This window comes from Engraulis encrasicolus, chromosome 11 (genome assembly GCF_034702125.1).
Source record: "Engraulis encrasicolus isolate BLACKSEA-1 chromosome 11, IST_EnEncr_1.0, whole genome shotgun sequence".
Lineage (NCBI taxonomy): Eukaryota > Metazoa > Chordata > Actinopteri > Clupeiformes > Engraulidae > Engraulis > Engraulis encrasicolus.
In genome coordinates, this window is record NC_085867.1 from 20,485,705 (window position 1) to 20,508,204 (window position 22,500).

Genomic DNA, 22,500 nt, shown 5'->3' on the forward strand with positions numbered 1-22,500 from the left:
AATTTCTGACCTCTCTACTATTTCACCAACTGCAGCTGTTCTGAGCAGGCCACAGCAGCATTATGTGGTGTGATCATGGCGTGAACAGAACATCTTGTACTATTTCCTTTCTCTTGACCGTCAGAGGAGGTTCCTTAGGCCCGGTCTCTGGCCTCCATCCAAAACTCATAGGAGGGGCACGGCCACATGTGTAACCTCCATGCTTTAAGCCTACTATAGGTCCGTGGTTGAATGTGTAACCTCCATTGTTTAAGTCTAAGGCCATGGTGGCATGTTTAGCCATCAAATTCTAAGCCAAAAACCGTGGTAACATGTGTGATCTTCACATTGTAAGCACAGGACTGTGGTTACATGTGTAACCTTCAGATCCTGAACAGGAGCGGGGCAATACTCACTGTGCTTTTGTCTTTCAGAAGCTTCTCAATAACGTCAATCAGCTGCTCTTTCTTCTCAGGGTCCATACTAAGGATGAAGAGGACAGAATCGCAATGAATATAGACAAAAAAGTAACCCTTACTTTAAACAAGGAGTAATCCCATTAAGATTCAAAATCTGATTTTCAAGAGAGCCCTGGTCAAGAAAGCAGCTTGGCAGACAAAAAAAAGAGAACACGATACAATCATTTCAAGAAAAAAAACATGTACTGTATAAAGAACAGAAAAGTGCATGACAAAAAAACCTAAAAATATAATAAGTATTAAAGTTTATTATGTAGTAAATGGCAAGGCAGGCCTGGTGTGCGCACCTGTAGAGCTTCTGGATGGCGTGGGCGGCAGTCTTCCTGACGTAGGGGGAGAGGTCAGTCGCGGCCTCCTGTATGGCCAGCATCATGATGGGCACAATGATGGGCACTCGAATACTGGACAGCACCCGCAGGGCACTCGCCCGGATCAACTGGTTGGAGTCCTGATAAGAAATAAACAAAGAAAAATGAATGTCTACTATATAGGGATGCAAACTATACAGGGACAATGATGGGCACGAATACTAAACCAGGGTTTCCCAAACTTCACCATGAAAAAAAGAATCCTAAGACAAAGAAAACAATTTAGGGGAGTTTATTTTCTGGGTATATTGGCTAACCCTGAGCAAGTGGTAACCCTAGTGGCAGAAGAGACATGTAGCCATCTTTTGATGAAAGGATAAAATGTGCTAACTTCTTTACAATGCACTTGAGGTTAACTTCGCTGACTTAGTAACTTAACAACTGTTTTTGAATATGCTCCAGTTAGAATGGATGTCTAGTACTACTCTACTACATTAGGTACCTTGCACAAAATTGAGCCAAAATGTGACATGTCTTCATTGCATGATGGTTGTGTGTGTGCGCGTCAGGCTTGTTGGCATAACAGTAAACGAAGCCGCAACCCTAGCGATGGGCCACCATCACAGGTGCATGTCAAACGCAGTTGCAAAGGAGGAACCTGAGCAGTACGTAATGGCAGGAGGTAATCAATGGCACGAGGCTCACCTTCAAAGCACGCTGAAAAGTACTGATGGACAGAAGAGCCAAATCCTGCTGCTCCTCTGCATAGCGCACCAGGTACACATACACCAGCTTCTTCAGCTGAAATGCATACAAGATGTTCATGTTAGCTGGCTTGCTATAAAAAGGCTGAGCTTTTGGTCAAGTGCGAAACCTTAGAAAATCTTACCTCTATGTTTTTACTTGCCACATTCTTCACCACAGATGGGAATAATTCTGGAACGTTCTTGCCCTTGGCAATGAGCTGAAAGTTTACAGCACAAACACATTTCAGTGAGTTTGTTAAGCACAGGTGAATATGTACAGGAGGCCCAGCTGATAAGTCTTGGCCAGGGTTGGGACAAGAAGAGCCTCTTCTTCACTATCTATGAAAATCATTCTCACCTCAACAATTCTTTTCATTGCGTCCAGCTTCACAGACTCTTTGTTGCTTTCCAACATCTCTTTCAGGTCATCGTTCCTGATGAGGACAGAGGACAAATAAAGACACCAGGGCTATTGAGACACGCATCAAAGCGCTGAGTACTTATCCGCGTTTAGGTGATGATTATTATGAAGTGAGAGTCCCATTTCTGTCATGGTGAAAAACTCAGCACATGACAGCATATAGCGCACACACTGTTGCCAAACCCAATGCAGGACACGACAGGCATCCTTGGAGCAGTGCGTAGGGACAATACAATAATAATATAATAATAATGATAACAATAATAATAATAATAAACAGGACTTAGAGATTAGAGTAAGTGGGACTTGCTGTGGCAAGCCCACTTAATAATAATAGTAACTGCAGCTCAATGCATGGGCAGGGGTTAAATGGGGTAGGGCAAACAAAATCGAGTGTGAAAAAGGTGCTGTTGTGAAGCGTCATGAAGGATCATAAGCTTGTATGTCTGGGCTCATCCTGGGGCAGACAGCCCTGGCCCAATCTAACCCCTGCTACTGGCACCTCAGTGAAAGCAAATGATGGGGAATGTGAGTGAACTGTGAACAGTCAACTGTGATAGGGCTGGTGAATGGTAAACATTTCTGACAGTGTTTTCCAGTCTGCATGCCTTGCTGGTGGTGAAGACACCAACCCTACTATTTATAATAATACATTTTATTTGTAGTGCCTTTCAAGGCCGAGGCCAAGGACACTTAGTTTGCAGCATAAAATGTTAAAACAGTAGCGTGTTAACACAGTAGTAAGATAGGAAGTAAAACAGTAGAAAGAGACAAAGGTCAGCAGTAAATGTAGGCATAGCAACATGACACAGTAATAACATCAAGGCAAGCTAAAACTTATTAAAACAAAATGAACAAGATAAAATAATAAAACTTCAACAAGTTCTCATTGCATATTATGAAGGGAAAGCCACTGCTTCAACCAGTAAACGAGCTGAAGATGAGGATGTGCCAACAGAAAGCAGGAGACTCTCAGCTGCACACCAGACCACAGACTGTGGCGGCACAGAGCAAATGAGACAGGAATGGCTCCTAATTTCAGAGGAAATTCCTTCTGCGAGTTGTAAGGCGCATAGGCTTTCAAATTTGGTCCAGCAATGTTTCTCAGTGCTATTGAATGTGTAACTATGTAGCAGTGCAATGTGTTGTTCCAGTTGCATGTAGTGAATGGGCCATGTAATAATCATAATGTAGTTTTAATTAATTTGGGGGGGGGGGGGGGGGGGCAGTCATGTCATGTGGTGCACTGTTTTATATCCCTTACTGGTATGGTGAAACTATGGATGGAGCGTGTATGATGGGATGTACTTGTAGTATGTTAGACTACTATGCCATAGAGTGGTTCATTCTCTGGGGTGGCAGAAAGCAATGAAAAGGGTATGCAACCAACGTCATGGGCTGTAAGCTCCTTTTTGCCCCTGGGTGTTGGGTCATGAGACGCAGTGCAGTAGCCTACAGTAGACACAGTCAGATCTATAAAAAAAAAAAAAAAAAAGGCGTTCCAAACCCACCTAACATTTCTTACCTAGTCAAATTTACCAGCAGCACAAATGTGTTGTGAAACTGCGACTGTGTGCCCTACTTGATTCCCATTCAATTCCGTGAGAATGACTTTTCTAGCATATTCATATTTTGCTTTATCAATGCTAATTGTTGTTGGGTGTTAGCATATGGGCAAAGACAAACAGCATGGTGTATTCTTACAGCGAATATCTTGTATAACCACACAGTGGTTGAACCAATAGGTTAACCCTCATTTTTTGTAGAATTTAAATGACCCGTTAGAATGTGGCCTGATTTGGTGAAAGCGGCTTCCGAAAAGTCCCTATGCTACTATGGGTTATTAAAACGTTTTGGCGAGGTGGTGAATGAGGAGCTGACGACAGCAACCTAAAGCTAAAACAGATTGTAGGATTGGTAAACATATGCACGCTACAAACAACATTTTACTCGCAGCTTTCTGTTTCAGCATCAGCAAACCTACTTCTTGAAGTCTGTGCTAAACAGGCCGAAGGCTCCAGCGGCGGGCGACGTCTGAGTATCCAGCCCAATTTCGACACCGGTGTCCGGTCCACCCTGGTCATTATATGACAGGCTATTCGACATGATTGCTATTACTTATTCCACTTTCGGTCCAAGCACTCCAATGTTTTATACCGATCAAATATTGTTTTGTACACGTAGAACAAAGTTGTATTCCAACTCTCCACGCAGAACCGGAAGTGCGAGTTTGTTAAAGTCGGAGAATCACTAACCAATGAGAAGGGTCACTGCATGTTATTATGGGAGTGGTACTGCAGCTAGTTGGCGCTCGCGGGCAAGTGAAAAATGAATGGGTTTCAATGGAGTTTCTGTATTTTGCCCCGAAATAATATTACAATCAAAACTAGTTCTAAAAAGAACTAATTTGAGCCATGAGTAGATATTTGCACCTTAGTAGGACACATACGGAGTCAGCAAGCTGCGCATTCAAATCCATGTAGGCTGCATAGCAGAATGCTACCAGTACCAGTACAGGCTACAGAGGTACATTCAGTTTTCCCAGTCATCATTGCCCGCGGTCGCCATCTAGGGGGAACTGCATGTTTTGGCGGTACAATACGACCCAATGGGAGTGTTCCCTCTCGTATATTACACGTCCTCTTGTAAAGTGCAAGAAGTTGCTGTCACATGACACAGCCACGCGAAAGCAGACCACCTGATGCGAGTGCAGAGGTGTGTGTGTGTGTGTGTGTGTGGCACAGATTTGGCGTTGTGCAGTCTTTACATTTGCAACTACCCGGGAGGTTTGAATGGGTAAGATTCATTTTAATCCATATTGACTCTGATGTGTAAGCTAAATAAATAAAACACTCTGAATATATTCTTACATATAGGCTACAGAGTAGTGAATGAGAGAGGGAGGGGTGGTAGGCCTGAGGATTAACCAAAGCATTAGCATATTAAGATTTGTAAATGTAGGCCGAATAGTACTGGAGAAAGTGAGAGCAAATCCTATACAGCTATACCACACTATATATGGCAATGAACAACAACTGTTTGGGAACACTAGTGCACAGCAGGTGAAATTGAAGGAGGAAGCGCAGGAACAGAAATGCAAGACCTTTTTTTCCCCTGAAGTTCAGGATGCTCACACCAAGTTGTCCATTGTATTCAAAACTATGAATGAACCCCCAGCATGGGCCACAACTGTGTTTGATCCATAATAGGGTATAGGGTCTAGGCCTAGGCTACATGTGGGCAGTCATGGGTGAGCGGTTAGGGCGTCAGACTTGCATCCCAGAGGTTGCCGGTTCGACTCCCGACCCGCCAGGTTGGTGGGGGGAGTAATCAACCAGTGCACTCCCCCATCCTCCTCCATGACTGAGGTACCCTGAGCATGGTACCGTCCCACCGCACTGCTCCCCATGGGGCACCACTGAGGGCTGCCCCCTTGCACGGGTGAGGCATAAATGCAATTTCGTTGTGTGTAGTGTTCACTTGTGTGCTGTGGAGTGCTGTGTCACAATGACAATGGGAGTTGGAGTTTCCCAATGGGCTTTCACTTTCACTTTTCACTTTTCACATGTGCCATGTTCAGGAAGCTAACAGGAAGGTCTGCATGTTTGGGACATGTTGAAGCGTAGCTGTACTCAGAGATGATTACAGAATCTTTGGAGAACCCCAAACAAAACACCTGCACGTCACGTGGCATGAGGAATAACAGGGGAGACGCAGGCTAATATGAAATTCCTGGACTGAACACAGGACACAGTCCTATCCATGTCAAAGTGTCCTTAAATGCCATTTCCCAAGAATTCCACAGAAGATTGAAGTAGCAATTCACCTGACAGAAATGTGGAATTGTTTAAGGGTCCACAAGGGGGCAGCATGGCACTGCCTGTGTTCTGTTCTCACCACCCCCCGTACACCACCACCCTTATTATTACTTAAGTGATAGCAGAGAGAATAGATAATAATCTCTGATAATAATGCTTCTCTCGAAGAGGAAACACATCTCATGGACACTTACTTACTTACGTTTACCACCCAACTTTGGGCATAGGCTAGGCCTCGAACAAGTGCTCTCCAGTCATTGAATTGAATTTATTTATATCCACTGTACAATGTCATCATTACACCATGAAGTCAAGGAAATTGCAAAAAAGCTGAAGGACAGAGAGGAGTGGATCGGATCGTCCCTATAAGTGCAATCAGAGATGGCAACCCTTTTTTAGCATCGTAGGCTACTGTATTTCTGTCTTTCTCCAAGAATCTGTGTGTGTGTGTGTGTGTGTGTGTGTGTGTGTGTGTGCGCGTGTGTGTGTGTGTGTGTGTGTGTGTGTGTGTGTGTGTGTGTGTGTGTGTGTGTGTGTGTGTGTGTGTGTGTGTGTGTGTGTGTGTGTGTGTGTGTGTGTCCTACAGATGACACACATACAGTACAGTAGGTGGAGGGCCAGACATGCAGACAAAAAGGCATGGTCATTGTAACCTACAGCCAGATAAGCCCACCTCCACAGAGCCAAGGAGTCGAGGCAGGCAAAACCCAAGCTGGAGGACATGAACAGAAGGACTCACATTACCTAAATCAGGGGAGGGGAACCTTTTTCATTCAGGGGCCACTTCAGATTCTTACAAGGGATGTAAAAATCTTCAGAGGGTCGTACTACGAACAGAAACCAGGATTTCCCCTGCACTTTAGGCCTATATTGAAGGCAGCCACCTTTAAAACGAACCCCACCTTCTCTAGGTTAACTTGTATTGCAAATGTTATTTCTAAGATTCCTTTACAACTGTCACATTTCATGTGAAGCTGCATGATATTAAAATTACACTGGGGGGCGGATAAATGGCCTCAATAGGTTCCCCACCCCTGACTAAATGATGTCTCTGTCTGTCTGTCTGTCTGTCTGTCTGTCTGTCTGTCTGTCTGTCTGTCTCTCTCTCTCTCTCTCTGTCTGTCTCTCTCTCTCTCTCTCTCTCTCTCTCTCTCTCTCTCTCTCTCTCTCTCTCTCTCTCTGTCTGTGAATTTAGGTGGCACGACTAGTGTGAAAATAAGGAATAATTAAAAAAAAAAAACTGTGAATGAAAATGAATTAAAACTGTAAGGCCACATGCACAGGTAAAACTGTATTTACAAAAAAAAAAAGCTTAACTATGGTGCGTTTGCTAAGTGCTGGTATGTAAAACCACATGGCTTAACTGCGCCCCAGGTTACAACATTGTGAGTTTCAGCCAAATAATTGCCTCGCCACAGATGTGCAATCATACAGGTGCCTTAATGACCGTCCTCTCACATCATTTTCTGACTTTCTACCCCCTCTAGTGGTTTGTCGACTGTTCTAGGAATGCAGTTGAACTTCTCCCTCCCTGCAAGTCTGTCAAATTGCCTCGGGCAATGGGTGTCGGCTCTGCTAGAACTATCCCAGGTAGAGGAGCAGCATAGCTCTCCACGGTCAGCGCTCCTCCAATCAAGGCACGTCCCCTTTGCAATTGTATCGGCATTTGGCACCCTACCAACGGCCTCACCTCCACGCGCACTCGTAATGTCGTTGCCAAGGCTAGGTTACCATTTGTGCCGGGACAAATGTGTCAGAAGAACTTAACACCACCTGGGAGGAGAAGAAGAACAGAGCAAAGACAAGAACAGCGCAGTTAAGTTGTTTTTGTTCTGCGTAGCTGGTAGCCCATTTTGCTGGCACATTTTTCTGACACCTGAGGCTGGGGCTCGTGCCATGGCACGCGAGCTAGGGCAGCGCACGCACGCTGGTTTGTGATGGTCAGAGGCTGCAGGACTCCGAACAACTTTTGTTTCTCTCATTCACCGACTAGCTCAGAGACTAACCTGAGTGTCCACATCGACAGCAGGGTAGTGTCTGCTTGAACTTGACTCTGGTAAGCAAAACTGGTACGCAAATGAACTTTTGGTACTTTGCGATGTGGATTTTTTAAAAACTTTTCACGAGAATAAATAGATTTATTCGTCGCCTATATTAGCCTTTTGAGCTCTATGATATGTAAACATTATGCGGCACACCAAATCATTTGCTTTTAAGTTTTCCGCATGTTGTGGGTCTTCTTTAGACTCTAGGCCAGTGATTCTCAAACTTTTTCAGACCGAGGACCATTTTGTCCCCCCAAAAATGTTCAGGGACCACCTGACAACTGAATTGACAGTTGACGGGTGCTATTTCGATACTAATTTTGATGCAGATCACTTACTTTTTATTCAAAATTACAAGCCTGTCTTATTATGGTGAAAATATGACTTCAGACATGTTTGGCTTTGTAATAATGTTACACATATAGTCTTCTGCTAGCTTGTCTTGGAAAAGTAGAAATCCCTTTGCGGACCACCTGAGCTCTGTCACGGACCACCAGTGGTCCCCGGACCACACTTTGAGAATCACTGCTCTAGGCTATAGGCACCATGGGCTGTTTCTTATATCCCTGTCTTAAATGCATATCGTATTGCATGGTCATAGTTTATCTGTGTCTTAATTCTGTCTGTTGATGTGTCCAATGCTTTTGCAACAGAGCTAGCTTAATTTGCGCAATGTTGACGTCAGCAGCTATTAAAGGGCTGCCTGTTTTGCTAAATACATCTAGTTCCCCTTCATACATTTTCTACTTCTCTGTCCTATTTGAGTGAGAGGTTGTTGTCCTCAAGGATGGATTTTGCATGGGCCTATCGGACCCAGACCCAGGGGGCGAGCCAAAAGAGGCCCCTGAAGGCCAAGCCTCTATGTTTCTTTTTTTCGTATTGCTTTAAAATCACACTTTTAAGGACTGCATTTTAAGTTGTGATAGGCCACCGCTCATCTGTTAGACGGTGCAGGATTCAGTAGAAATGTCTGTATAAAAAGAAGACAATCCACACACTTCAGGTCTATTTTTGTGCAAAGAAACTTTACTTGACTGGCAAGCTTTCGGTCCATAGACCTTCATCAGGCAGAGTGCATACAAACAGGACTGCATTTTCAAATGCTATCAGAATACATGCCCCCAAACAACATAGGGTCTCTAAGATCTCGTCTGAAAACCTGAATCTTTTCATAAACTACCAAACACTAGAGGGAAGTCTTTCTTGTTTTCTGGCATAGTCTGTCCCTGGTTGTCCTGGCTTCTCGAAGCCATGACCCAGGTAGAGTGACTTTTCATCAAGAAGAGTGGTGTGACGGAGGTCATCTTCCACCTGCTCACCCCCCTCGGGGATCGAACGTGCGACCTCGTCAACTACAACGGTTCGGCAATGGGAGACACAGTACGATACCGCTGGGCCAAGAGACTAGTCTCTCGGCCCAAGGGCACGAGACTGTATGAAGCTATCGGAGGGAGGTTTACCAACGTTCCACGCCAACACTGTGCTAGTTAGCCTCCGTTACACTCTCCCCCCTAAACATCACTCCCATCCCGGGTCAGCGGCATCACTGTGACGGAGGTCATCTTGCACCTGTTCGCCCCCTCGGGGCTGCGAATGTGTGACCTCGTCAACTACAACGGTCCGGCAATGGGAGACACTGTACGATACCGCTGGACCAAGAGACTAGTCTCTCGGCCCAAGGGCACGAGACTGTATGAAGCTATCGGAGGGAGGTTTACCAACGTTCCACGCCAACACTGTGCTAGTTAGCCTCCGTTACACTCTCCCCCTTAAACCTCACTCCCATCCCGGGTCAGCGGCACCACTGTGACGGAGGTCATCTTGCACCTGTTCACCCCCCTCAGGGATCGAACGTGCGACCTCGTCAACTACAACGGTTCGGCAATGGGAGACACAGTACGATACCGCTGGGCCAAGAGACTAGTCTCTCGGCCCAACGGCACGAGACTATATGAAGCTATCGGAGGGAGGTTTACCAACGTTCCACGCCAACACTGTGCTAGTTAGCCTCCGTTACACTCTCCCCCTTAAACCTCACTCCCATCCCGGGTCAGCGGCACCACTGTGACGGAGGTCATCTTGCACCTGTTCACCCCCCTCGGGGATCGAACGTGCGACCTCGTCAACTACAACGGTTCGGCAATGGGAGACACAGTACGATACCGCTGGGCCAAGAGACTAGTCTCTCGGCCCAAGGCCACGAGACTGTATGAAGCTATCGGAGGGAGGTTTACCAACGTTCCACGCCAACACTGTGCTAGTTAGCCTCCGTTACAGTGGCAGCACACACTAAACCGCAGTGTCACCCCATCCCCTCGGCTGTATACTATACACTGAGATTAGTCAGGAGTTTGGACACAGAGACATCTCAGCTTAGATGGCTCTTCTCTGTGTTATTACATCAAACACGTCTGAGGAACATCACGTGTCAGAAGTCTTTACTTGATTCCTTGGCCTTTTGCTGTGCCATTAAATCTTGAAGGGTTGCACTTTACTGTACAGTACATCTTCTGGTTTCTATTGGTTATGGGCCAACTGTGTGTGTGTGTGTGTTTCTGTGTCTGTGTCTGTGTGTGTGTGTGTGTGTGTGTGTGTGTGTGTGTGTGTGTGTGTGTGTGTGTGTGTGTGTGTGTGTGTGTGTGTGTGTGTGTGTGTTTGTGTGTCTACATGGAAAAAATCAATTGGCCAGCTCGAATTTGCTTTTGTGGTTCATCGTACTGTAGATGTGCAGCATGTGATGTTTCATCGGCTTTCTTGAACAGGAAGCCAGGAGCCAACTACATCACGACAGGAAACAACTGAAGGCAGTATGGACCCGGATGTTGGTTAGAAGATGTGAGTACCTTTCGAGACAAGGTGTCTGTGCAGTGTGTGTGCATGCATGTGTTTGTATATCCGTGCGCATGTGTGTGTGGGCGTGCATGCTTGTGTGTGTGTGTCTGTGTCTGTGTCTGTGTCTGTGTCGGTGTTACACCAACAGAGAGACAGACAGAGTCAGAGAGAGAGAGAGAGAGAGAGAGAGAAGTGAATCGAAACTCATGGTCATTTATCTCCTTGTTGTGCTGCTTGCCTTGTGCATAACCATGCAGGGCTTGCTCTAGTTGCCTGATACCCATTTCACTGTCAAACCATCTAATTTAAATATTGATTAACACATCACTGCTCTTACGAGTTCTCTTCGCACCATCCAAGCTTAAAAAGCGGAGTCACTGGGACAGCTTGACAACATGGCAGTCATATTATTTATCAGTATTATTGTACAAACAAACACACACACACACACACACACACACACACACACACACACACACACACACACACACACACACACACACACACACACACACACACACACACACGGTTAAGTCATACTGACATGACAGCCCACACCCCGAGACAAGCAGTATCTCACTTAATCTTGGCTCACCACCTTCCCTTCTGCCTCCCCACTTCTCTCTCTCTCTCTCTCTCTCTCTCTCTCTCTCTCTCTCTCTCTCTCTCTCTCTCTCTCTCTCTCTCTCTCTCTCTCTCTCTCTCTCTCTCTCTCTCTGTGCTGCTTTCTCATTTGTGGTCAGGAAGTTAGTCTCATGCGCACCCCTCCATTTGAGCAAATGTCACATTGCACAGCATATCCGCTTAGGGTGAAGCAGTCACTCAGTCAGTCATGATGCCTCGCACTGGCTCCTGATACATTTTAGATAGATCAATACCACTGTGATACACGTTTTTGACAGCACATCGATTGGTAAGCCCTCGTTACCTTATGTGAGCCCATGGTGTTTTAGGGCTGTTGACTTTGACTGTGGAGATTGTACTTGTCCATTTGCATACGCACATGCCAATGAGGAAGAAACCTACCGGCAGTTGGAGGCTGGTTACAGATAGAAAAGGATTTGGTACATTAAACTCATTCATTACCACTACATGTGTACCAGCTGACATTTATTCTTTGTTGGGAACTATTTTGTCAGCTTTAGGTATGTGACTTTGATATTTAATATGATTGGCCGGCCCGGTATTGTTGTGGTTTGCTGCTAGGGAGTGGCCCTACGAGTGAGAGCTTTCTCTCTCTCTTCTGAGGACTTGCCAAACTGCTTTGTCTATTGTTGAGATGTCCATTTGAAGTGACTGATGGGTGACTGATCATTTTTCTCTGTGTAAAAGGGTGGCCGTAGTGTTTTAGCAAAGAAGTTACTTGACTTGAAAAAGTTTTTTGCAAAAGTAATATTAATCACACTTTATAAATGAGTTATTATATTTAGTGTTGTCTGAAATCTGTTGTGTACTGTAGAGTTTACACTGTAAAAATATCTCCAGTTATGGGTCATTAATGAGGCTTGCTTTCCTGTTTTTCAGATAGCAGCTGACACTGAAGCGAGTGTTGAAACACCCTCTCTCTTTCTTTGGCCTCTGAAAGCCGAGACGATGTCGCTGCTGCTGCGGTGGCGGTGTTCAGCGGATATCAAAATGAACGCCGCTCTCGCCTCCCTTGACTGACACGGACCACCGACAGACATCCTTTCATCACGATTCAAGATGGAGGAAGAGGGGCCCAGCGGTCCCCACGTCGCAGGATATCCTAGTACTGCCACTGTAACCGTCAGTGGTGACACCTTTGACAATGGCGTTGCCAAGGATCTCCATGGTAGCGTGACGCTGCCCAGCTGCAGCGTGCCCATGCTGTGTACGGACGAGCCGGACTCCCTGGCCGCGTACCCCATCACCCTTCCCAGCGTGCCTCTCTCCTTCGCCACAGTGCTGTGGGACGTCTCCACCAGCCCCCCGGCCTCCGCCTCCACCGACCTCTCACCCGGTACGGACGGCGGCTCCTCCCTGGCCGACGAGCTGAGCATGTGCGGCAGCATCACCCCAGACTGGGTCGTGAACCCGCTGTCTCTGGTGCCGCCCACGCCCACGGAGCGCGTGGTGCCTGATGGCATGCTACCTGATGGTAATGGGGTCACGTTACCACAAGCTGAGATCTCAGAGTCCAACAAACAGGTAGGAACTAATAGGCAGTGCCCGGCAGTCATATTGAAAGCCTAGTGGCCTACCTACACACAAACCTCTAGGCCCACACAGAAAATTTTGTGGTGTTATACTTGGATAGATGACATTTAACACTCTTCTGGTGTATTTTACCCTATTTTCAACACTTGCTGTCAGGTAAAGCAGTTTTGATCTGAGCCGGCTCTCATATTGAAATCCCAGTGTAGTTAGCATGCACTGTATCACTCAGTAACATTTTGGTAAAGCAATTGAATTTTGATGTGATACGAATTGTCATTTATATGCATAAGTGTTCCTGTGCCTCTGAATGTTACAGAAATTAAGAAAGCAAACACAGTAGATTTGCTGTTGCCAAAGGTATTCATTGTTTATGTCAGGACTTTCAAGACAGGTATTGTTTATCTAAGGTAATTAGTGTGTGTGGCATTCAGTAAGCTGGTGTTGTGTGAATGTTCTTGTGGAAGAGCTGTGGAAGAGCAAGTGGAAGATGTGTGGGATGTGACCAAACAGAAAGGAATTAATAGAGGTCATGTGGCGCATGGGCTTTTAACACCAGTTTGTCTTGTGTTACATTACATGTTTTTTGTACAAACCCCAACTCCGATGAAGTTGGGACGTTTGGTAAACAGTGAATAAAATCAAAATGCTATCATTTTCAAAACATTCAATCTATTCATTAGATGGAGAATAGTGAAAAGACAACATATTAAGTGTTAAAACCGAGAAAAAATATTGTTTTGGGGGACATATGTACTCATTTCTAATTTGATAAATCCAACACGTCTCAAAAGAGTTGGGACGGGGATCAGTGAAATTTAGTAGACATCCAAATAAGATAAAACAACAAAGAAGAACATTTCAAAATGAATTGTACTGACGGACAATATAGGTGTCCAGGTATAAGATCATCACAGAGAGGCTGAGTCACTCAGAATTAAAGATGCAAAGGGAATAATTACCATAGTTATTACATACATTTTTGAATTCCCTTTGATTTACCATGATTGAGTGTATATAAGACATATTTTTGTTAATAAAATCATTGTATAGGTTCATGACATCATGAAATATATATTGGCTGTAGTCTCACTCTAGCACTCCAGGAATTAGAGCTATTGAAAATTGACCATATTAAGAATGCTTAATGCATGAAAATGATACAGAGGTGTAACATTCTCCTAAGCACCTGAGCTCACTTGAAATAGACGCAGAAGACATGGGAAACTGTCCTTTGCTTACAGAAGTCAGCAGAAGTTGTAGAAGTCCATTCTTTTTGACAATAATAGAGCATTGCACATCCTGTGCTACAGTGAAAATGGACCATCCAACTTGTGTTAGTGCTAGCTTCAAAAGTCAGCCTCCATGATGGCATGCGGGTGCAGTAGTGCATTGGTTAAGATGTTCTCACTCATCTTTAATGTTAAATACAGTGCTGAATGGTATAAATGGGTTTTAAACAGCATGAAAAGCCACTCATGCATTATATTTTGAAGGGAGATCTTCGATCACTGCCACATAGTAAGGTCAAATTGCATTCTCTACTATGTTTTAACAGTCTGGCTCCATCATAAGGACCAGCAGGTGATAAAATGGTGGGTTTTTGGTCAAGACCTGTCACACTGCAAGCACTACAGAAAGGAAAACATTGCAAAACATGACAAGGAATACACCCACCATTTAAGCTGGTGAAATCATGTCCAAGATAGGAATTAACACTGTTTTTTATATAAAATCATCTCATCGGTTAATGTATTTAACTGTTAAGTTTTGTCTTTTGTTTTGTTTTTAGTCTTCCTCAACATTTGCTGCCATTTATTGTCCCCGTCCCAACTCTTTTGAGACGTGTTGGATTTATCAAATTAGAAATGAGTACATATGTCCCCCAAAACAATATTTTTTCTCGGTTTTAACACTTAATATGTTGTCTTTTCACTATTCTCCATCTATTGAATAGATTGAATGTTTTGAAAATGATAGCATTTTGATTTTATTCACTGTTTACCAAACGTCCCAACTTCATCGGAGTTGGGGTTTGTACATTTTCCAAATTTTGGAGTACCTCTGCTTATTCCTTTCTCTTTTGAATTTAGACTTCAGGAATAGCAGAAGGTAACCTGAGTATAACCTAAGTTATACCAGCTCACTTTCCCTTCTATTGCATTGTGTTTTTATTACTTATTCTACCACTGTCTTCGAACCACTTTGGTACAACTGCAGTGGTGTCAAAATGTGCCGCTATATATAGGAAACAGGCTGATGTGTTTGGCTAATACAAATGTGCTGTACAAATTAATTGTCTCTCTGTCTGATCATCCCATCTTTCGATTGGTTCTTTGTCAAAATAGTTTAGTTGTAATCAACTGGATTTGCTGCTTAGTAGTAACCTGGTTCTCACGCGATGGTTGTTACCAAGCTCACAAAGTGTAACGAAGATGCGCGAAGCACTAAGGGTCTGCGCAAGAGCCAGGCTGCTTAGTAGTGCTTACAAATAAAATAAAGCGCTCAGTTGATTACAACTGTGAAGTCGTTTGACTAAGATAGCCTGACTGAATGAGAATCTTCACAGACATATTGGCTCTTAATGTTTGCAGTCTTTCCTGCAAAATATTGGTTGGTCAAGGTGGGTGGGGGTGAGGTGATATCAGAGCCAACTGTCCATTATCATTGGAAAGGCTATGTTGTGCAGTTTATATGTTTTATGATATGAAATCCCACAAAAATAAATGTTTTGTAAAGCATCTTAAGGAATGTCATTCCCATTACAAGTTCTCTGTCTTTCCAGGGGGCCTAGTCAAGGTGACACTGTAGGTGTTGGTTGTCAAGGTGGCTGCCTTAGCTAAAATGCAGAGGTATAAAGTAGAAGTAGAAGGACTCTCAGTGATGTAATTACAACACGAGTACATGATCTCACATAGTTAATACACCAGCTATTACATTGTAACTTACCTAATGACGTAGATGCACTGTAGGAGTACTTAACTTGTATTTCATACTGCTATAATGTGCTGGGGAAAAACCCTTGATGGAAATAACCCTCCTGTGCCTACTCTTCTCTTTCAGAACTGTGATGATACGGGGGATGAGATGACCTCATATTCGATGGGGACCGGGGATAAAGGTGAGCTGCATTACCATTGACCACTATCTCCTGTTTGTGACCAACAGACTATTTATAGCCCATATCCTAATTAAGCACAATACTGATATTAATAACCCATTCACTTACACTTGCTGTGTTCATTTATGCTCGTCCATTGCATATTCACATATTACTCATTTACATCTCATTTACTCTGTCTATTTACCATTTATCAATTCACATATTCGGCTATTTTATCATTTGTACTACTACTTGTATGTTGTTTGTACGCCGTCCCCTTCCCCTTCCAGTTCCACTTGACAGTTTTGAGGCTCTTATCTTTGCACCTTTGTAGCCTTGCCATTTATGGTGTTGCACAGGCAGCTGTATCACAAAAAAAGATGTCTGCAAAGTCCCTAAAAGTCCCTGCACATCAATTCCTGCAGTGTTATTGCAACACATAGAGTTAATTCAACTCGAAGTGAAGAACAACATGTCTTATTTGCTCTACTATACTCTACTATGGGTTGCATTTGGTCTTACTGTACCTGTACTCTCTAAGGATATTTCACATCTAGTCCTCTTTAAGTGGACCAAAAAGTGAACCGACAGCAGAGGGACTCAGTTCTATATTTGTTCATATTGTGAGTGTAATACAAAAAGAACCAGCTGCTTTTTCTGGTCCTCTTAAGTGGTTACACCTAGTCACAAATGTAACTTGTCAGGACTCATAAGCAAACTTCAGGAAAGGTCTTAGTGCGGTTCACTTCCGAGGGGTCTGAGTACACTTTGGAGCGTTCACATATGCACACAAAATGCTCAGTCACAGGTCTGAGTTCACTTAAATGGCTGAAAGGGACCAGGTGTGAACACACCCTAACTGTCGAATCAACACTGTGAAATGTATTGTGCACGCCTGAAGAAAGGGCCGCTGTTTCTTGACCTTGTTATTTCCACCTTGCACCCACATGGTTTCCATTTCACAGGCCTGACATACTTTATGCTCTTTAGACATGAAGGCTGAGGCGCACTACTGTACTTAAAGTGATACTGTCCCATTTTTGGAAATAAGCTTATTTTACACCTTCCCTTGGGTTAAATAATAGGGGTTTACCGTTCTCCTGTACTTCCAACCGCTTTCTAGTTATGGCAGTGCACATTTCAACTCCAAGCTAACAGTTAACATTGAGTCCTATGAGACCAGTTAGCTGTTAACTGCTAGCATGGAGGTAAAATCTCCACTGCCATACCCAGAGAATGGTTGAAAGTACAGGAGAACGGTAAAACCCTATTATTTTACTCAAGGGAAGGTGTAAAATAAGCTTATCTCCAAAAATGGGACAGTATCACTTTAAAGACTGTAACTTCTTACCCACAGTATACTATTAGTGTTGACCGCCTGTGGGACAATTCACAGCTTGCTGATTAAAAATATGATTCTTTTTGTACCAACTTAATATTATTATTATTATTTTAAAGATATTTTATGATAGTACAGTGAAGATGGTGACAGGAAGCGAGCGGGGAGAGAGAGACGGGGAAGGGCCGGCAAAGGACCCGGGCCGTGAATCGAACCCGGGTCGGCTGCATAGCAGACGAGTGCCCCAACTTAATGTTATGAGAATACGCATGCTATCTTTACACACACCAAATCCTAATGTCAGATTCTGCTACGATTATACCAATCTTATGACCGTACTTTGGCAGTGTAACTGATGTTTACTGTCTCAGTGAGTACTCTCATGCCTCTCTTTATCTCGTTAAGTATCATGACCCTCCAGTCACCCTTGAATCATTCCATTCCGTTCCATGAGTGGTTGTGGATTTCTGGAATGTGGCATTCGGAGCCCCAGAGGCTGTAGTCTTGACTCTTATTAAATAATGAGCTGTATTGTCAGAGGCTGGACTCTTGACTGTATTTCATAATGAGCGGCATTGTCAGAGGCTGTGGTCTTCACCCCAATGATCTGTAGAAGAAGCTGTAGTCTAACGTATTTATAATCTGTGTCGTCTCCCAGAGATGAGTCAGCCTGCAGAGTCCACAGTGGCAGACGTGACCTCGGTGGAAGACGAGAGGCAAGAGGAGATGTCCGACCTCCCAGAATGCAATAGTCATCTTGATGATCCTGAACAGGATGCATCCTCTGCCGTGATGGAGTGCCAGTCATGTCCAGAGCCAGACGCAGAGAATTTCACAGACACATGCTCGGACACGCACACAGACACACAGTCTCAGCAGCACTGTGGTTCTGATGGAGAAGAAGACGCAGACATTCTGGAAAAAGAGGAGGAGGATGAGGAAGAGGACAACGAAGAGGAGGAGGCACAGGATGAGAGGGAGAACACCAGAAATCATTCGCCTCAAGATGAAGAGCACGTGTGGACGAACAGCAGCCTCCTCTGTCAGGAGGATGCAGAAGGGTGAGCAATGGCTGCAAATGTTGAATAGAATATGATGGATTTAATTAGAATTTAATTGATAGTAAAAAAAAGAAGGATCACTTTGTGAACCTGACGAAGCGCAATGCGAAACGCGTTGTTCACCTAAATAAAAACAGCAAAAACTAAGTCCACCAGTGTGCGGTGATCCTTCTTTTTTTACTATGGATTACTGATAACTGCACTTCACCAGCACCTGGAACCTGGCTGTGCATAGGAGTTCCAGATCTTAGAATTTCATTGAATTTCATTGAGTGGCTTTTATTGTCACTATACATGTAGTACACCTGTAGAATTATACAAACCAGTAGTTGCATCTCATTCAGCTGGGAAGCATGCATGTGGTTTACTTACAGAATAATTTAGAGTAAAGTTGAATAAATTCTACTGCATGTAACTACAATGTAAAGCTTGGTTTGCTAGATATGCTCAAACTTTTGTACCACGATACTGTAGTTAAGTTTGATTGCTGTTAATAATGTGATAAATTGTAGAATGCAAATGTGCTAAGTATGTACACCACGCTTCAGTAGGATTGATCAGAGCAGAATAGATTGAAAGAGAATACAATGCCTTCCATTGTCACTACGAAACACATGTACAATGAGATTAACAGCAGACATGTATGTAGAATATTTATCTCTCAAAACAGAATAATAAAATGAATTACAGTGCTAGAAAAGATAACAATTCTAAAAAGGGGGGCACTTAAGTAATTAAGTGAAGGCGCTGAACTGTACTGTAAAAGCGTCCATGCATGTCTCATACACACAGGCAGCCATCTGCGCTGAGCATGGTGGGAGCGAGCACAGGGGAAATACCATCAGTGTCAGGGGAAGACGAACAGCGCAGCAGCCCTGCTGAAGAGGCCTCCCCGTCTGCCCACCAGATGATGAGCACCATCACCCCACCACCACCACCACCACCACCACTAGGCCCTAACGAGCTCCAGGAATGCACCCAGCCCCCAGAGGAAGACTCCCCGCTGTCGAGCAACCTCCTGGGGCCGGGGGGCCCTGCCGAGTCGGGGGAAGAGCTCCAGCTTCAGTCCGAGAGCTCCACTGGCCCGCGAGACATTTCACACCATGAGGAGGGGTCACATGGGTTAGATCAGGGTGAAGGGTCAGAGGTGACTCTGTCAACGCATGTGGCCGAGACGTCCACGTTGTTGTTGATCGAACTGGAGACTAGGGAGAGTGTAGAGGAGGAGGGAAGGACTGCGAGCAGTCAGCTTTTGGTGTGTGTGGATGGTGTGGAGGTGGGAGAGACTGATCTTGACATGGAGGAGGTGGTGGAGGAGGAGGAGAAGTGTTCAGAGGAGGTGGTGAAGGAAGTGGTGGAAGAGGAGCAGCAGGATTTGGCTGAGCAGTCAGAAGTGGAGGACATGGAGGCTGAGGAGCAACAAGAAGGTTCTGACCAATCAGCAGTCACGGAACACTCGCCAAGTCCGGTGGAACCCACAGAGATTGTAGAACAATCTAACGAGACAGAACAGTCGCCATTGTCAACAGCGGAATCAGAACCTTCAGAAATGGACCAGACAAAGGCAGAACTTGTAGAGGAAACAATGGAAGCTGGACTTTCAGTTGAGACCAGTGAAACGGAGCATCCAGAGGAGACCGCCATGGAGGATACAGACATGACTGAAGCAGTCGAACAGTCAGAAAAGGCTCAGGGAGGAGAGTTGAGTGAAACTAGTCACAATGAAGATCCGGTAGAGACAGACCATTCAGAAGAGACACAACAGACTGAAGCCAAAGGGGGCGAGGAGAGCAAACAAGCAGGGGAGTCTGAGTCAGAACAGTCTCCAACTGACCAATCAGAAGGAGCTGGTCAGACTGACCGACAGGGACAGTCTGAGATCAACCAATCAGAGGAATGCGCTGAGCACACAGAGGCTTCAGAACAGACTGAAATAGCAGACAAGAATGACACAGAAACATCTCTGAGCACTGCTGTGAACGAGAACTCCTTAGATAGACAAATGGAGAATAAGAAGGAGGAGCAGGAGGAAGAGGAAGAAGAAGAAGAGGAAGAAGAAGAAGAAGAGGAGGAGGAAGAAGAAGAAGAGGAAGAGAAGAAGGGAGTAGAGGAGCGGTACATGAACGGAGGAGTGGACAGGGAGGAGGCGCGGAGGCTGGCTGAGAAACTGTTCAGGCTGGAGGGCATCCACCGCACAGATGTGGTGCGACACCTGGACAAAGAGTAAGATACACAAGATACACTACACCAGTGTTTCCCAACCTTGTTTTTGGCTTGTGTACCCCCAAGCCTTTTCGTTGTGCAATGAGTACCCCCTAAGTCAAGTTCTATATCGCTTTCTACATCCCAATATAACTAAGCTCCATATATTTGTTAAAATTAAATTTTTCCGAGTACCCCCTGCAGTGTGCTCTCGTACCCCTAGTGGTACACGTAGCCCTGGTTGGGAAACACGGCACTACACACCTGGATAAATAGTAAGCTACACCGACCATACACTATACACTATACACTACACAGCTGAACAAATAGTAAGACACACACTAAACGCTATACACTACACTGCCCTACAAAGGCAAAGTGCAGTAACTGCATATTTTGTCAAAATTGCGTTTATACTGAAAATGGTCTTCATTACACTTCTTTTGTCTTGTGACGTATGTATGCCATTTTAGAGATATCGCTATGTAACTACAGTATAATATCCATGTATATTCACCATAGACGTCTGAGCAAGATTAAGACATTGCCACACCACAAACAAAATATACTTAATGCTATACACAATTTACCATGCTGTCAGCTACTGTAAGTGTGATGTGCTGTAATATAATGTAACGGATACATACCAGGACAAAGGGTAAGACATGCACCATACATACCATACATCCAATATCCACTACATACTGTACATGGACAAAGAGTAACGGTAGGGACACATACACGCGAATTTGCGAACTTTGCCATTCATTCCTATGAGAGAGGCGAAGGCAAGCGATGGCAAGCGAACAGGAGCGAAGCGTAATTATTAAAGAAAGTTTAATGTTATGCAAATGAGGAGCGAATTCGCCTGCCGCGGCCCAATCAAATCAACAACATAACTGTTCCATTCCATTTGATTCGCCGCGACGACCTGATGACGGTTGGATTTCGCCTCTCTTCGCTTCGCTTGCTTCGCCTCCTATGTGTCCCTACCGTAAGGGGGCACACACCATGCGCTGCACACCTTACACACATGGATACAATAGAGTTCTTCAGCGGAAGCGGAAGCATGTAGTAGATTGTAGTCTTTCATGTTAGCATTTAAGGACGTCCTGGTTCCTATCGGCTTCCGGCCTCCATTGGGAATGAATAGGGGTAAATTTCAAATAAGCTCCGAGTGCAAGCACGCGCTTAGCGAACCCCCGCAAACTGTCGAGGGTGTTAAAAATAGGCTGTAGGTATGACATGGTTGATCATTTTGTGTCAAACTTCGACATAAATACGATGTTGCGTCCATATGCTAAACCCGGAAGCTTTTGGCTACTACAGAAGCGGCGCCTGTATCTAACGGCATGTACGTGCGGAAGGTTGTACCCATGGCAACCAAAGGAAAGTATGTAGTTCGGAAGTTTTAATGATCAGAAAGGGGTTAGCAATATTGAATTATAATCGTCATGATTTAACATGTGAATACACCAACATGATGATACGATCCGTTCCACTAATGAGAAAGGGATGCGGGGACACGCTAATGTTCGTTGTTGCCGTGCAACTTATATTTTTGCCAAACCTGAATCTCTATGGCGTTTTGCAATGTAAAAAATCGCCATGGAACCGGTAGTCCAAACGCCGCATACAAGTTGACGTCAACGCTGAAGAGCTCTATAGCACCTTGGTAATTGAGGGAGGGTACTATGACTGTTTCTCCTTGTCACTGCCATTCAGTGGTGCACTTCTTGGCAATGTTGCTAATATGTATGTTAGCAGCTTACTTGGTTGCAATGTACTTTCCCATATGCAACCAACTAAGTGGTTAGCAGCAGAGATGTCAAAAGTAAAAGTTTAAAAAGACGAACGGTTTCCTTCCAACACAGGTAACTTATCTGAGTAACCAGTAGACCTGTGTACTTGCCTTACAATCAGCTTTGTGATCAAATTTGTGATGGGTTCTTTTTACGCTTTTAGTGTTTTTTTTAGTAACAACACAATCTA

At 44.5% G+C, this 22,500-nt stretch overlaps 2 protein-coding genes across 4 annotated transcripts in view; one reads left to right on the forward strand and one right to left on the reverse strand.

The window, feature by feature from the left end:
- The window catches only part of ap3b1a (adaptor related protein complex 3 subunit beta 1a), a 22,178-nt gene extending 18,012 nt beyond the window's left edge, over window positions 1-4,166 (reverse strand). Inside the window, exons 1-6 of the mRNA XM_063210171.1 lie at window positions 3,918-4,166; window positions 1,871-1,946; window positions 1,656-1,730; window positions 1,472-1,567; window positions 746-906; window positions 396-462 (exon numbers count right to left, since the gene is read on the reverse strand). Coding sequence (XP_063066241.1) covers window positions 396-462; window positions 746-906; window positions 1,472-1,567; window positions 1,656-1,730; window positions 1,871-1,946; window positions 3,918-4,039 — 597 coding nt within the window. The 5' untranslated portion in view covers window positions 4,040-4,166. The remainder of the gene's footprint in view (window positions 1-395; window positions 463-745; window positions 907-1,471; window positions 1,568-1,655; window positions 1,731-1,870; window positions 1,947-3,917) is intronic.
- Window positions 4,167-7,348: 3,182 nt separating this feature from the next.
- The window catches only part of LOC134458068 (PH and SEC7 domain-containing protein 4), a 25,608-nt gene continuing 10,456 nt past the window's right edge, over window positions 7,349-22,500 (forward strand). The window contains exons 1-6 of one of the 3 annotated variants that reach the window (XM_063210172.1): window positions 7,349-7,807; window positions 10,559-10,631; window positions 12,153-12,797; window positions 15,867-15,924; window positions 17,904-18,306; window positions 19,099-20,529. In XM_063210172.1, the coding sequence (XP_063066242.1) occupies window positions 12,333-12,797; window positions 15,867-15,924; window positions 17,904-18,306; window positions 19,099-20,529 (2,357 nt within the window). In that variant the 5' untranslated portion in view covers window positions 7,349-7,807; window positions 10,559-10,631; window positions 12,153-12,332. Of the gene's footprint in view, window positions 7,808-10,558; window positions 10,632-11,423; window positions 11,542-12,152; window positions 12,798-15,866; window positions 15,925-17,903; window positions 18,307-19,098; window positions 20,530-22,500 lie in introns of those variants that run through there. The other 2 variants (XM_063210174.1, XM_063210173.1) reach the window with 2 other exon arrangements.